Here is a 17,008-nt window from a genome sequence, read left to right on the forward strand (position 1 = left end):
CATGGGTATACATTACAACCCGGGACGTTCAACCAATCACAGTGTGGGAAACGAGTTCATATCACTATTATCAGGGGCTGTGCAATAATTATGAGCCGGGGAGGGGGTGGGGATAAGAATTTTTCGGATTCACTTTACTTCCAAGAATTTTTTCCCCATTAGAAATCTATGCCACCATAGGCGTAGATCCCGGGGTGGGGATATGTCCTCCTCCCAATATTTTGCCATGGGGGATGGTCCATACATCCTCCCAGTGGCGTCGCGTCATAGGGGCACGTGTCCTCCCCCCAATTGATTGAAATTATTCCACAGTTTTGCACCATATTTTTACGGGTATTTTCACCAGTTTAGCTTTAATAGGGCACAGTTTTTCATTTGTACCATTTAACTTATTCTGTTGCCAAAAGGTGCCTGATTCACTATACTTTCACTATACCCCATCCCCCCATGTAAAAAAACAAATCTATGCCACTGCATGTTACTATACCATGGAAGTACTAGCCTTCCATGTTTCCTTCCTTACATCTTCCCTGATGCTTTATACTCAATTCATACTCACTGCGCTGTTAAATTATTACTGGAGTGTCGAGCTTAAATAGGCTATTAATAATGACGGGGGAGGGGGAGGCAGGCGCCCGGCGCGTTGTTTCCCAACAATAATGCTGGCCAATATTTTTAAATATTAAAATATCTAGTTGTACTACACAGTGGTGTGTAGCCAGTTTATCGGAACGGACGGAGGGGGATTGGCCACAGACTTGCTATATTTTTTGCCAACAGAACCCGATTTTTTTTTTTGGGGGGGGCAGAGCTCAAGAATCTAAAAAAGGGGGGGGATTGGGGTGCAGAGGAAACTTTTCCAACAATTTTTCACCGCACGTTTATGGGGCTGGCATTTTCATCGGAAGGGCGGGGGGTCCAAATTTAAAAAAAAGTGGGCGCCAATAAAATTGCGACCCCCCTATTTGACAACAAATATTTTATGACCTCCCCCCCCCCCCCCCCTTAAACATGCTTAAAACACACTATCTATTGTCATCTTGTGACTCCCTATACATTTTGGCCATCAACAATTTATGACTCCCCCCCTTTTTTCAAAAGTTTATGAGCCCCAGTATATGGGGCCTACACTCTTCCGAAGAAAATGCCAGCCCCTATATACCAATATCTGTTTCCCCTCCCTCTCGCTGCTCCCCCTCCCAATTCCCGATACCGTCACTGCGGCATGCGGATAAACATTTTGATATTGAATTTTAAAAAGTCAATATCAAAATTATGTTTACACGCACACCTTTGTTGTCGCCGTTCCGTCTGGTTACCATGGTTACATGCACATGGTCCCCAACCGCTCCCCATTAATTATGATCATGATGATAGGTCATCAACGGGTCAAGTATGTTATTTACATCAGGGATGTGAGTCTACTCACATCCCTGGTACCATGCATCGAGTTGTAACCATGGTAACGCCGGGCGGTGGTCTTTGTGGTCAATGTGTACAGCCGTTCGGGACAACCCTGTGAGAAGCGAGTTCACATAAGGGACTGTGCAATAATAATGAGCCCGGGGGGAGGGGTAAGAATTGTTTTGGCCAGCCGGAAGAAGAAGGGAAAACCCCGGGTGGGGCGATTTTTGGCAAGCCGGGGGGGGTTGACACACATTCGTGGGGCGCCTTTTAAATAAAATAAAATGCTCTAAAAAGTTGGGGTTTTTTTTGCAAATTGGGATCCCGACATTTTTGGCATGTTTAAGGAGGGGGAAAAGATTTGTTGGCAGGCGCAGGGGGGCATTTTTGAAAACTTTTACCCCCTCCCCGGCTCAAAATTATTGCACAGCCCCTCATCATTTTTATTTCATTAAAACGTGTTACACGATTCATATACTGCGCCCTAATTGGTCAGATTGTTATTGGGGTATCAGATTTATGATATTAATGACGGGGGTGGGGGGGGGGGGGGGGGGAGGCAGTCACGTTGTCACAGTTTCCCAACGATATTGCTGGCTAATAATATGTAATGTCTAGTTAATTTGTCTACTACACAGTGGCGTAGCAAGGTTTTCGGGACAGAGGGGGGGGGGGGCACAACTTGTAATTTGATGACGGAAGTTGTGAATTGTTGACCCCGATTTTTATTCCAGAGCGCTCAAGAAGCTAACAAGTGAGGGGGATTGTTGGTGCAGAGGTATACTGGTATATTGGTATACCAATATATCCCCCTTCCCCCTCTCTCTGCCCCCCCCCGTGAATTCCTGATTCCGCGGATAAACGGTAAAAATAAGAATAATTGGAAAAACAGAGAATTGGGGGAGGGGAAATAAATATTCGGGCCTATATGCTGTATGCCATACAGTAATGAGTTGATAAAATGAGTAAACAGTACCCCGGTAGGCTACGTCTATCAAAAAAGCCATCGACTCACGGTCCGGCCTGAAAATCTTTTTTTCCCGGCAAGGAAGGTCCGACTTTCCGCGAAGCATATGGCTGCAAAGCAGCCTTCCGCGGCGCGTTTAGCGGCGCCAGGGGGGTGTCTGAGGGGGGATGATGTGGCCCCCTCAGAAGCTGAAGATTTTTGACATATGAGACTGTAAATGGCGCGATTTGGTGCATACTTTTGACACTTTTTGGCGACTTGAAAGCGTTCAGAAACTTGTTGTTTATGCATGTAATGTGTACATACGTGTAATGTGTTTATTATCATCCTACTGCGTTTGAGTGGACATTCTGTAAAAATGTCGATCATCAAAGCCCGCATCAAAATGGGGACCCTAATGCCCCACTTTACCCTAATACACACGTAGTCCTGCCCCTCCCCCCTAAAAGTGACGGCAGGGTTCGCCACTGTTAACATCCGCCGATACAACTAGTACCCTTTGATGGTGCCCCGTCGATAGATGGAATTTCCTACAAGAAACCTCATTGATTTGCGTGCTTTCGTATTCTATAAACATGGTAAAAGCGGTAAAATGGCAGCATTAGCTACGGTGCCAATGAGTAGATTTGTTTGGCACGCAGCTACCAGGTCCTAGCATTAGAGTAACGAAATGACCAAATATGGGATTGAGTTGGTCAGAAACCCATAAACAGACCTCATCATGGGGGGTGGATGATGGTATGGTCTACATGTATCATCCCTTTTCAAAATATCAAGAGGGGGGTTATGTCCGACCCCCCCCCCCATTTGCTAGTAAAGAACACGGGGTAAAGACCTTATTTGCGTGCGTTATCCAGAGGTCAAAATGGCCCAGTCTGGGACAAACTCTTGTTATCTCCATTCAACAGCTTGTCATCAAAATTCCTATAAGACTTGCGTGTTTACTTCTCTGAGATCATAACAGAATAATATGAGGCTACAGAGGAAATGACAGGTTCTTCAATACAATGTCAACATCAAGAAATTATTTAGTTTGAAAGTTCTCTGTGGTATAAGACATGCACATGCGCGTGTTTATGAATAGCAAAAGTACAAGGCTAATTAGAAGATAAATTACAACATGGTTCTTCGTTAAAATGTCAAAATTATAAAGGAAATTTTACAACATGTCAACATGATAATAATTCATCTTTGTTGAAAGTTCACTGTGATATAATACACACGTAGTCCTGCCCTCCCCCCTAAAAAGTGACGGCAGGGTTCGCCACTGTTAACATCCGCCGATATAACTAGTACCCTTTGATGGTGCCCCGTCGATAGAAGGAATTTCCTACAAGAAACCACATTGATTTGCGTGCTTTCGTATTCTATAAACATGGTAAAAGCGGTAAAATGGCAGCATTAGCTACGGTGCCAATGAGTAGATTTGTTTGGCACGCAGCTACCAGGTCCTAGCATTAGAGTAACGAAATGACCAAATATGGGATTGAGTTGGTCAGAAACCCATAAACAGACCTCATCATGGGGGGGGGGGGGATGTTGGTATGGTCTACATGTATCATCCCTTTTCAAAATATCAAGAGGGGGGTTATGTCCGACCCCCCCCCCCATTTGCTAGTAAAGAACACGGGGTAAAGACCTTATTTGCGTGCGTTTTCCAGAGGTCAAAATGGCCCAGTCTGGGACAAACTCTTGTTATCTCCATTCAACAGCTTGTCATCAAAATTCCTATAAGACTTGCGTGTTTACTTCTCTGAGATCATAACAGAATAATATGAGGCTACAGAGGAAATGACAGGTTCTTCAATACAATGTCAACATCAAGAAATTATTTAGTTTGAAAGTTCTCTGTGATATAAGACATGCACATGCGCGTGTTTATGAATAGCAAAAGTACAAGGCTAATTAGAAGATAAATTACAACATGGTTCTTCGTTAAAATGTCAAAATTATAAAGGAAATTTTACAACATGTCAACATGATAATAATTCATCTTTGTTGAAAGTTCACTGTGATATAATACACACGTAGTCCTGCCCCTCCCCCCTAAAAAGTGACGGCAGGGTTCGCCACTGTTAACATCCGCCGATATAACTAGTACCCTTTGATGGTGCCCCGTCGATAGAAGGAATTTCCTACAAGAAACCACATTGATTTGCGTGCTTTCGTATTCTATAAACATGGTAAAAGCGGTAAAATGGGAGCATTAGCTACGGTGCCAATGAGTAGATTTGTTTGGCACGCAGCTACCAGGTCCTAGCATTAGAGTAACGAAATGACCAAATATGGGATTGAGTTGGTCAGAAACCCATAAACAGACCTCATCATGGGGGGGATGATGGTATGGTCTACATGTATCATCCCTTTTCAAAATATCAAGAGGGGGTTATGTCCGACCCCCCCATTTGCTAGTAAAGAACACGGGGTAAAGACCTTATTTGCGTGCGTTTTCCAGAGGTCAAAATGGCCCAGTCTGGGACAAACTCTTGTTATCTCCATTCAACAGCTTGTCATCAAAATTCCTATAAGACTTGCGTGTTTACTTCTCTGAGATCATAACAGAATAATATGAGGCTACAGAGGAAATGACAGGTTCTTCAATACAATGTCAACATCAAGAAATTATTTAGTTTGAAAGTTCTCTGTGATATAAGACATGCACATGCGCGTGTTTATGAATAGCAAAAGTACAAGGCTAATTAGAAGATAAATTACAACATGATTCTTCGTTAAAATGTCAAAATTATAAAGGAAATTTTACAACATGTCAACATGATAATAATTCATCTTTGTTGAAAGTTCACTGTGATATAATACACACGTAGTCCTGCCCCTCCCCCCTAAAAAGTGACGGCAGGGTTCGCCACTGTTAACATCCGCCGATATAACTAGTACCCTTTGATGGTGCCCCGTCGATAGAAGGAATTTCCTACAAGAAACCACATTGATTTGCGTGCTTTCGTATTCTATAAACATGGTAAAAGCGGTAAAATGGCAGCATTAGCTACGGTGCCAATGAGTAGATTTGTTTGGCACGCAGCTACCAGGTCCTAGCATTAGAGTAACGAAATGACCAAATATGGGATTGAGTTGGTCAGAAACCCATAAACAGACCTCATCATGGGGGGATGATGGTATGGTCTACATGTATCATCCCTTTTCAAAATATCAAGAGGGGGGTTATGTCCGACCCCCCCCCCCATTTGCTAGTAAAGAACACGGGGTAAAGACCTTATTTGCGTGCGTTTTCCAGAGGTCAAAATGGCCCAGTCTGGGACAAACTCTTGTTATCTCCATTCAACAGCTTGTCATCAAAATTCCTGTAAGACTTGCGTGTTTTTTTATTTTTTTATTTATATTTATAACATTCGGCCGAAGCCAGGCTAATCCCAATAGTGCTCAGAGGCTACTAAATTTAAGGGACGCCATCCGGATATGACGGGACAGAAATATGGGAAGAGGTCCGATTTTAGATGCAGGAGGAAAACCGGAGCACCCGGAGAAAAACCTGCGAGGACGAGCACGGATCGGCAACCAAACTCACATGTGGCGCCGCGGGGAATTGAACCCGGGCCACAGTGGTGAGAAGCGAGTGAGAAGACCACTACACTAACCCGCCCTCCCTTTACTTCTCTGAGATCATAACAGAATAATATGAGGCTACAGAGGAAACGACAGGTTCTTCAATACAATGTCAACATCAAGAAATTATTTAGTTTGAAAGTTCTCTGTGATATAAGACATGCACATGCGCGTGTTTATGAATAGCAAAAGTACAAGGCTAATTAGAAGATAAATTACAACATGGTTCTTCGTTAAAATGTCAAAATTATAAAGGAAATTTTACAACATGTCAACATGATAATAATTCATCTTTGTTGAAAGTTCACTGTGATATAATACACACGTAGTCCTGCCCTCCCCTAAAAAGTGACGGCAGGGGTTCGTTAACATCCGCCGATATAACTAGTACCCTTTGATGGTGCCCCGTCGATAGAAGGAATTTCCTACAAGAAACCACATTGATTTGCGTGCTTTCGTATTCTATAAACATAGCAAAAGCGGTAAAATGGCAGCATTAGCTAGCTGTGCCAATGAGTAGATTTGTTTGGCACGCAGCTACCAGGTCCTAGCATTAGAGTAACGAAATGACCAAATATGGGATTGAGTTGGTCAGAAACCCATAAACAGACCTCATCATGGGGGATGATGGTATGGTCTACATGTATCATCCCTTTTCAAAATATCAAGAGGGGGGTTATGTCCGACCCCCCATTTGCTAGTAAAGAACACGGGGTAAAGACCTTATTTGCGTGCGTTTTCCAGAGGTCAAAATGGCCCAGTCTGGGACAAACTCTTGTTATCTCCATTCAACAGCTTGTCATCAAAATTCCTATAAGTAGGCATGTCCACTAAAAATTGAAGTACTTTTAAATTGATTCAGACCTAACTTATTGGATGGGAATTGATGAAAGAAACATTTTGGCGTTTAAATAATCTTAATCGGACGTTTCATTCCAGAGATATGGCCTTTCGAGTGTCACGGTTTTATATAGGGCTGCTAGAACATGTTAAAAAGTTAAAGTCCAAAAAGGAATACTAACAGAAAGTGCAACTTTAAGGTACTTTTTCTTAATGTATTTATTAACTATCTGATCTGGAACATTATATTTGCTTATAACAACATGAAAATAAGATCATCCTGAACATTTTATCGATTTTGTTGACATACAACAAAAAATATAAGACCTCAAAACCCATGGTTTGTTTGGTGAAACCTCAAGCATGATCATAGATGGCCGCCATGGAAAATATCTCCATAGAGGAGATGAACAATAAGTGCATTATTTCAAATGAAAAGCGGTAGTCTTAAACATTGTTCAATCTTTTAAGGTCAGCACATTTTATCTTCAAAAATTATTATATTTCATCATGGCATAAGTTTGGTAACATTAATCACTACCAATTTTAAGAAATTTGCTCCAACTCAAAGGTTATCTTTACTACATTGAGCAATACTGTGTGTGCATGGAAGACATGATGGTCCCCGGTTTTTATACTCCCTATGAAATGGACATGGTAGTGAGAAGTGCACGGGGAAGTGCATGATTTGAGATGGGCCGCGGTAGGCTTAAACATTCTTAAATTTCTTAACATCCTACACATTTTGTCTTCATAAATAGTTAAATTTTATGAGTATGTAAGTTTGCTTGTCTGATTCACTCCAAATTCGGAGATAATTGCGTTTGAACACCTGATGCACGGAATGGTGTCACTTCAACCTGTTGTAGTTCTCATCTCATTAAATTTTTCATTAAAAAAGTTGATCTCTTCATGCAGGAAGGTCCTCTCTATTTACTGACCAAACAGGAAAAACTTTGGTGAATGTTTTCTGGTGGAATCAGGAATTTCTTGAAACACCCTGATATAGGCCTACATTTGGATCAAAACAAGTATGTACGCCATTTAACATGCCTGGGATTTCTTGTATCGATCAGTTTCTCCATAGACAATACGTGTGTGAGTGCACGCACACAGTAAATGAAAAATCGTTCTAGTGGAAACTGTATTGAGAGTGGGCATCCCTACTAGTACTTCCCAAGACGGGTAATTAAAAAAGTGGACGGATACAAAACCCGGGATACAAAAATTTTAAAGCCGTCTAAAAGAGAGCAGTTTCACAACCAAAGAAAAAAAGGCTTTCACAAATGATGCAACAAATTGTTGTGTCTCTGCTTCTCAAAAATCTCCTTGTCAACCAACCCCAAACATCGTTATCAATGCAGTCCTGTTTTGTTTTGTTTTTGTTTTTTTTCGCGAACGTTGATGAAATAGACCCTGGGATTCCTGTGAAAATTATTTTTACCAGGGGTACCAGGGGTCTGCGATTCACGTGTGTGCTGCCATGACTGTATATGTAACTACATATCACGCCCAAATTATTAGCGTCATTCGTGCATTGGGCGGGGATGAAGGGCACAGAAACGGCAACATTAGACATTCCAGAGTGTGGCACAAAAACACCCAAAAATCCGCCCCTTCCACGAAGGCTTTTTTGCAGTACGTTATGTTTACGCCCAGTTTGGGCGCATGCAGCAAAATCTTACGTGAATGTTTTGAAGGCCTATGTCTTTATAGCAACTTGAAGTTGGAAGTTCCCACGGAAGTTGTGAGCTATTTTTAACACCACCGATGCGATTGCGTTTTGCTCCTGTAAATGATGAAGCAGCGACAAAAGCATGCACAGTCAAATATAGGCTAGTATTACTCGTTCCTCTGTTCAATATAAAATAAAAATGCATTTTGGAATAAATAAATAAAATTTGCGTAAACCTATATCGTAAAAGGTAACATGATGATCTCATAATACGCAGTTTATCTGGCCCAAGATTTCGTTTCAACATCGAATTCAAGAGCTAGATAGATAGAGCATGGAAAATCACGGGTGTGTGTGGGGGGGGGGGTCACTAACGACCGCAATGGCTACATCGCAGTTGTTCGCGGGAAATCAGATCATACCTTGATCTATGGGGGAAAAATGGACGGATAACTTTGATATCCTGGCTAAGAGTCGACCCTACGGACACCCCCGATTACCCTTCAACTGACCCAACATCGAGACTATCGGAACTGGATGTAGCCTATACAAACCACTTTGGTTTACTAGTCTCATCTATGTAATGATCACGTGCAGATAAGAGGCTCCATCTAGTGATCCAACCAATTACATCTCTTGATTCTCGGATGACGTATGCCCTAATGTTGATTATTGCCGCGACCACGTGCGGGAAATAGGCACACCCCACCCATCTATTGTCTTTCGACTTATCTTCCATCCAGGGTCAGATGCATAAATCATAAACAAACACAAAACCGTCATCGTCATTTCGTTTCTACAAATCCTCGTGTCACATAAATCCCCCCTCCATTCTCGGTAATTTCTCGCCCCAAAAGGCGGGACTACATGTCTTAAAAAGGCTCCTTATTTGCTTTCTACATTGGCACTGGTTATCATAGTTTGAAAGGAACTTTCATGCGGGTTTACATGACGCACCGCTTTGATTATTGCGTGTATGGGGGATCTCCCCTTCCTATCAGTCCGAACTGACGGTGTCCATGCATGCGTACTGCCCGTGTTATTTTAAATACTTTTTTATGTTACGAGAATCATGTTCATAATATGGTTAAATTGACTGTTTTAAACTATCATTTAAAACTAAAAAGAGTGAAATACGAAAATAATGTGTATGACTTTCGGTCCGTGTTTTGCACAGCATTGAGATCCCAATGCTCTGTGAGCGCTCCCCGAAGCGCTGCACCCTACACTCAGCGCTGGCTATACTCGGATATAGATAACATGAATTTCTCCAAGGTAGCGAGTGAACATGATTGAAATTAAATATCATAATTCAATACCCTGCGTGAAAAACTGAACATTTATACATGCATATGAATCGGCACTAAAAATTACCGGCGGCGTATGCCTTTTTTTTGAATGGAAGATTTGGTTGGTGCATTTCAATGGACGGTGACCGGCGATGATAAACATATAAACGGGTAAATCATGTTATCGAAAACTCAACAACTTTTTAAGTGTTTATTGACATAGCAAATTAGCACTTCACACTTGGTAATTTCGTCAGCAGCTACATTATCACTAAAGCGTGTTCTACCGTGAGATCGCGTGTTCTACCGTGAGATTGCGTGAGATCGCGGCGTAGCTTTAGGCCAGATGCCAAACATCCGAGAATTCTCGGGACAGACGTTTGAGACCACTTATTGTCAACACGCGTGTTATAATAAGGATTTTCAACACGCAAATAACACGGCAAAAAAGCGTGGCACGCGGTCACTTACACGTGTCAGGTACTGTACGTGCAAGAGAGTTTCGTGGACGCAACGGAACATCGATACGGATACTTATTGGTGGATCTGAAACCAACGACCCCCGAAGATTTACGATTACGCACGGACATATTTCAGGGATTACGTCAAACCGTCTACGTGCCGAGAGTATAAATGTCGTCGCGCGTGTCGATAACGTTCATTACTCTACAAACATGTCAAAGAGACTGAAGCAGAACGCCGACGCTCTCCGCTACTTGGTCAAATGTAATCCTCGTCAGAGGAAAGCCATCATACATCACGCCGACAATAGTCTGGTAGATTCGTTGTGCGAATGCGCGCTCAACGTACTCAAAGGACACGTTCCGTTAAACGTTAAGCAGAAGAAGAAACTTTCGGTTCACAAACAACGTTTACGATCCTTAAGTAATAAAAAGGTGGCGCGCAAACGAAACAGAGCCATTCTTAACCAGAAGGGTGGATTAGTCGGAGCTCTTCTAGCGCCCGTCCTAGGCACTATCGTAAGTCTATTGCTCAAGAAAAGAAAATGAAATACGCTAAAAAGATGATCCTCATTGACCCTCGTGAATTGGACAGAATTAACACCATGGTCGCCGATCGGGCTAGAACTGACGACGCGACGGGTGGAACTGAAAACGATACGAAACGCGTTCTGGACCGTACCGATCTTTCGTTGCACGACATGATGCAACTGTACCATCAAACTCTCCAACGATATCTGAAGAAGGATAAACGTAACAGAAAGGAACCGTTGAACATTTTGTTGAAACGCGAGGATCGCAAACTAGATAATTCTGAAACGCCAGTGGAAAGTATCGACGACGATGAAACGGAGGCTGCTAAAATCGAACCAGTCGCTTCCCCGCAACAAGTTGACGACGCTGTAGAATCGGAACTATTGGAAACTTTACCCGCCTCTTTCGAAGCCAAAGCCAAGGCGTTCTTGAAGAATCTAAAACGTAATAGATCGAAAGGCATCCTAGATTGGTCCCCCGAAGGAGAAATCATCGTGTCGGGTACGAGAGTACAAGGGTCCAATCTGGTAGATCTTGTCCACGACGCGTTGAGAAACCGAAAAGGATACAAGAAACCGTTTGGCTGGGAATTGTTTAACGAAGCGTTAGCTCGCAACAACACTCCGGAATCTCTCATCACCAATACGGCTAGACGTAACGCTTTGCGCGATCGTAAAAATAAAGAACCGGGAGGAAAATCTAACGATTCCGAAGGGATATCGAGCGTTACCCCTAAACGAAGACGCAGCGCGAGAACCCGGAAGCGTCGTAAATCCTTCCCGTACAGAAACATGTGGGAGATTTATTAATCTTTCGCAAAATAGGGCAAAATAAATTTTTTTTTAAAAAATTAATAAAATGTCGTTGTTTCCTCTTTATTCGTCATAGCTTCGCTAGACTAACCATGGATAGGGACGTGGACGACTACTTGAAAAGTTTATATTACGACGTATCGGGTCCAGGTAGTCTCGGGGGTATAGAAAGATTGTATAGAAAGGTTAAACGAGAAGGCAAGTTTCGACTGACTAGACACGATATCGAGGATTGGCTCCTTACCCAAGACGCGTACACTCTGCATAAACCGAGTAGGAGGCGATTTCCCAGAAATATTTATTTCGCTGACGGTATCGACCAAACGTGGCAGATCGATCTCGTAGAATTTCAGAAATTGGCAAAATATAATCGAGGCTATAAATTCGTCCTCACCTGCATCGACGTGTTTTCGAAATTTGCTTGGGCGCGACCCTTGAAGGACAAGAAAGGACCTACCGTCGCAGCGGCGTTGAAAAATATTGTCGAGGAAGGAAGACAACCTACACAGTTTAATACAGAGCGATAAAGGGAAAGAATTTCTAAATAAAGACGTGCAAAAGCTCTTGAAAGATAAAAATATCCATTTCTTTACCACTCAGAACCCCGATACCAAAGCGGCTATCGTGGAAAGGTTTAATCGAACTTTAAAAGATCGCATTTTCAGATACTTTACGAGAACGAATAGTTCCGAGTATCATCGCATCTTGCGAGACGCGGTTCACGGTTACAACGCCAGCTACCATCGCTCCATCAAACGAAGTCCCGCCAGCGTGACTAAAGACAACGAAAGCGCCGTATGGAAGACCCTATACGGAAAATATAAACGTTCGAGAAAACCGAAAAAGCAGAATCTCTTCGAGGCCGGCGACCTGGTCCGCATCTCCGTCGAAAAACTTCCTTTTAGAAAAGGGTATCTACCTCAATGGTCCGAGGAACTGTTTGTGGTGGCGAAAAGGATCGACAGACGAGTACCGGTGTACGTGTTGAAAGATTTCAACGACGAAGAAATCGAAGGCACCTTTTACGGCAGGGAGATTCAAAAAGTCGCCAAGGACAAAGACGGACTGTTTAAAGTAGAGAAAGTAATCAGAAAGAGAAAACGTCAAGGTGTTACCGAATATTTCGTCAAATGGTTAGGTTGGCCCGACAAGTTTAACAGTTGGGTCGTGGATCTGGAAGATTCCGTATAATAAACGTGCGTAACTACCTCCGATCATCACTCGTAGTTCGACATCCGATCATGGTGGTCGACGCAGGAGAATTTTACGTTACGCTACCCAGCAACAGTTCATTCGATTATTACCCCGACAATACTCTGAACGATTTCACCACAAAGTTATTCAAGCCTATCGACCTCTACGGTGATTGGGAAGTCGCTCTGACCGAAATTTCATTCCCTCACTCGTTCTACAATATCGTCGAACCTTTCAATAACGTACTCTACAGCGGAGATGGGACGGGAAGTAACCTCAAAATGTTTACCATCCCGCAGGGTTATTACCAAAACCTGGAAGAGTTATCCCTGACCATACACGAGCTCATGGACGATCTCGGAAAAGAGAACGTGAAAATAACCGTGAATAAAAACACTCAAAAGGTCAAAGTGAGACTCCAGAACAACGCCTTTATCGAATTACATCGGCAGCTCTTGTCCATCCTAGGATTTACGAATAGAAACACCCTGATCGACGAAACTACCGAGGCGGATTTACCCATGGATCTAAACGGAGGGCTGTACTCTCTGTACCTCTACACCGATATCGTCGATGATCAGATAGTGGGGGACGCGTTCGTGCCCCTCTTACGTTACGTCCACATCGATAAACGCGACGGCGGGGAAGTCGTTACGCGTACTTACCAATCCCCTCATTTCGTCAAGGTAAAGATGAAACGTTTCGATACCATCACCATGAGTATCAGACAAGACACGGGCGAGAAGATTCTATTTCAGCGCGGCAAGATCATCGTCAAACTCTGTTTCAGAGCCGTCAAAACCGGTTTCTTTAAAAGGTAAAACGTTACGATATAGACGTCATTATCATCATGGTTGGCAGACAACAAGGAGGTTACGTCCAGACGGGTCGCGGAGATTTCCCGGTTTTTAGGGGATCCCGAATGCAAAGGGGGTACGGATTAGGAAGTATTCTTTCCGGAATGTTCAGAGCGGCCGTTCCTTTACTCAAACGTGGCGCTCAAAAGTTGGGTAAAGAAGCCCTAAAAACGGGAATCAACGTGGGTCAAGACGTATTGAGTGGTCAAAATCTAAGAACCGCCGCTCGACAACGCGGTCTGGAATCGGTACGCAACGTTCTTTCATCCAAGAAAGCATCCGTAAAGAAGAAGAGGAATCAGCGTCGATCGTCTAAACAACCCGCTCGAAAAGGTATAAAGCGAAAGACTACCGGAAAATCGGTCATTTCATCGCGAGCTAAGCGAGCGAAAAGACCTCTGGATATCTTCGACCGTTAAGTCTACGTTACGCCAAAATGTCTCTCGTCAGTAACCACTCCTGCCCCTGTTCTAAAACGGAAACGGATCTATTCAGCGTTCCACCGACTCAGACCGATATACTAAGCAGTCAATTTCTCGAATATAAACCGTTGAACGCCGTGACGTCGGATGGACCGTTGGAGTTTACGGTACCGGGATCTCCGGATGGTTACTTGGATCTGTCGCAAACTCAACTGTATGTCAGGGCAAAAATCACGTTACCCGATGGAGCCGATATACCGCAAGACGCCCCGGTCGGACCTACGAACCTGTTTTTGCATTCGATGTTCAATCAGGTGGACGTCCACTTGAACGATAGAATGGTCAGCGTTGCTTCAAACACTTACGCCTATCGCGCCATGATAGACACTCTGCTCACTTACGGATCGGACGCTACAAAATCGCACTTGACGTCGTCGCTCTTCTACAAAGACACCCCTTACAAGATGGACATCTGCGACCCCGCGCTAATAGACGATGAAGCTAACGTCGGACTGAAGAAACGTGCTCAGTTTACCCATAATAGTCGCGTGGTGGATATGGTCGGAATGATTCATTCGGACATTTTCTGTCAGGAAAAGTTTCTATTGGGAGGCGTAGACCTCAAACTCAAACTTCACAGGAGCAAAAACGAATTCTGTCTATTGAGGGGTATCAGACCTCAAATCCAACAACCCGCGTATAAAGTGCAGATCATGGACGCCACTCTCTTCGTAAGGAGCGCTAAATTGAATCCGACATTAACCATGTCTCACGCCAAAGAGTTGGAACGTGGAGTTACCGCCAAGTACCCTATTCGTCGCGTGGACGTCAAGAGCTTTTCGATCCCGCAAGGTAATCTGTCCTTTGTCCGCGAAAGCCTTTTTACGGGACAGATACCCAGACGGGTATCATCTTTGGACTCGTTGATAATACCGCCTACAACGGAGCGTACGCCAAGAACCCATATTTCTTCAAACATTTCAACTTAAACTACCTCGCTCTACACTGCAACGGAGAAACCATTCCGTGGAAACCCCTCAGACCTCGTTTCGAAGAAGCCGACGCTCAGCCTACCCTGCAAGGACATATAATGGCTTACCAGACGTTGTTTCAAGGCACAAGCAACTTGCACAAGGACCGAGGCGTACAGATAGCCAGGGAAGATTACGCTGGCGGATACACTCTGTTCGCCTTTGATCTATCGCCAGATGCCTCTGACGACGCTCATCTCAACCTTTTACGCAACGGATCGGTTCGTCTCGAATTACAGTTCCAAGTACCACTTTCTAACACGGTCAATCTGGTCGTCTACGCCGAGTGGGATTCCATGCTGGAAATTACCAAATCTCGCAGCATCGTCATCGATTACGATCATTAGGATGGATACGGTAGATCTCCTGCGATGCGTCAAATCCGATCCTATCATACGCGACATATTCGGAAATGTTCTTCCCAGGGATAAGCTTCCTACCAAGATCGAAAAACCGTTTCCTCGAGCGTACATCGTGAACACGGAGACCAGTAAGGAACCCGGGAAACATTGGGTCGCTTTTACTTCGAAAACGAACATTACGCCGATTTTTTCGACTCTTACGGAAACGCTCCCAAAATTTAGCCGTTGAATTTGAGACTTTTCTAAAATGCAACGTCGAGAATTATGATCATAATACCAAAATGCTTCAAAGTGATTACAGTACCGTGTGCGGACAATTTTGCCTCTTTTACCTTTATCACCGCTGTCGCGGTTACGACACGCTAAAATTGCTCGAATGTTTTACAAAGACCCCGAGATCAACGATATACTGGTCAATGAATTTATCAATGAAAAGTACGACGCTGATTTCGAAGTGACGGATTTAGAGTATTTAGTAAACCAGATCGCTCGACCCTTTATGGAGTCGAGCCGTAAAAAGTAGTTATTAGAATTTAATAAAGAATAAAGATAGATAAATTATTAGTAATATTTCTTCAATGTTCTTAATAAAGGTGAAAGAATAAGAAACCATTCTCTCTCGTTTGTGTTTCATCGTTTGTCAAACGTCCCTAAATATTAACGTCCCTAAATATTAACGTCCCTAAATATTAACGTCTCTAAATATTAACGGCGATTCAAAATGGCGGTATTTCCGGTTGACCTTTTCAAAATGGCGGTATTTCCGGTTGACCTTTGACTACTTCCGGTTGACCTTTGATCACTTCCGGTTGACTTCATGACCCATGATCCGGAAGTGACCTTTGACTTGGTTGACCTTTGACCTTTGACCCGTAACCGGAAGTAGCGACGTCTCTAAAGGCGTATTTACTACTATGAATGAATGAATGAATGAATGAATGAATGAATGAATTAATTAATAATTATAATAATGAAATAAGCATATAGCAATACATATCTGTTTCGTATACCGTGGATGGCTTGACCCATCTCTTCAGTAGCAATGTGTAGAATGACAAAGAGTACATGTTCTTGAGTTTTGAATTTGATGCGCGCACGAGAGGAATTTGCTCAACTGCGTATCTTAAAATGCCGCTTATTACGCATCTTAGGACGCGTATTTGGCTAGGGCCTACTTATTGCTAAAAGAGTGATTTATGAAAATAGTACTTCATGGATTATTTGTAATTACACGGTAGATGTTTTTTTCTATGGCTACACCCACTGGCCAGTTCGTTTCTGTGGTTCAAGGATGACATAATAAATAAAGTATTACCAGGGGGTGACACTAAATTCACGGCTTTTGTTTAACCACGCAAACCTATGGCAAATTTTGTTGGCTTGCTCTCAACAAAGTGAGGCAAGGTATAGATCGGTTATGAATAATTCACATCAACTCTTACTCAGCCCATGTGATTGAGGTCACCACAGAAAGATGTCGTATGTTTAGAGAATCGAACCTGTTGAAGATAGTAAAAAGCGCCCCCAAGCAAGGTTAGACCGGGCGGAAGTGGGTCAACTACTATGATCCCATCAGGC

General features: G+C 43.2%; 2 protein-coding genes across 2 annotated transcripts; both read left to right on the forward strand.

Annotated features, from left to right (window-relative positions):
- Window positions 1-11,656: 11,656 nt before the first annotated feature.
- LOC140169156 (uncharacterized) lies at window positions 11,657-12,755 on the forward strand. Its single transcript, XM_072192414.1, has 2 exons — window positions 11,657-11,749; window positions 12,165-12,755. The coding sequence occupies exons 1-2, from the start codon at window positions 11,657-11,659 to the stop codon at window positions 12,753-12,755; spliced, it is 684 nt and encodes a 227-aa protein (XP_072048515.1).
- A 1,296-nt stretch (window positions 12,756-14,051) lies between these two features.
- On the forward strand, window positions 14,052-15,026 carry LOC140169164 (uncharacterized protein F54H12.2-like). Its single transcript, XM_072192422.1, has one exon. It carries the CDS (start codon window positions 14,052-14,054, stop codon window positions 15,024-15,026), a length of 975 nt encoding a protein of 324 aa, XP_072048523.1.
- The last annotated feature ends 1,982 nt before the right edge of the window (window positions 15,027-17,008 follow it).

This window comes from Amphiura filiformis, chromosome 1 (assembly GCF_039555335.1).
Source record: "Amphiura filiformis chromosome 1, Afil_fr2py, whole genome shotgun sequence".
Taxonomy (NCBI): domain Eukaryota; kingdom Metazoa; phylum Echinodermata; class Ophiuroidea; order Amphilepidida; family Amphiuridae; genus Amphiura; species Amphiura filiformis.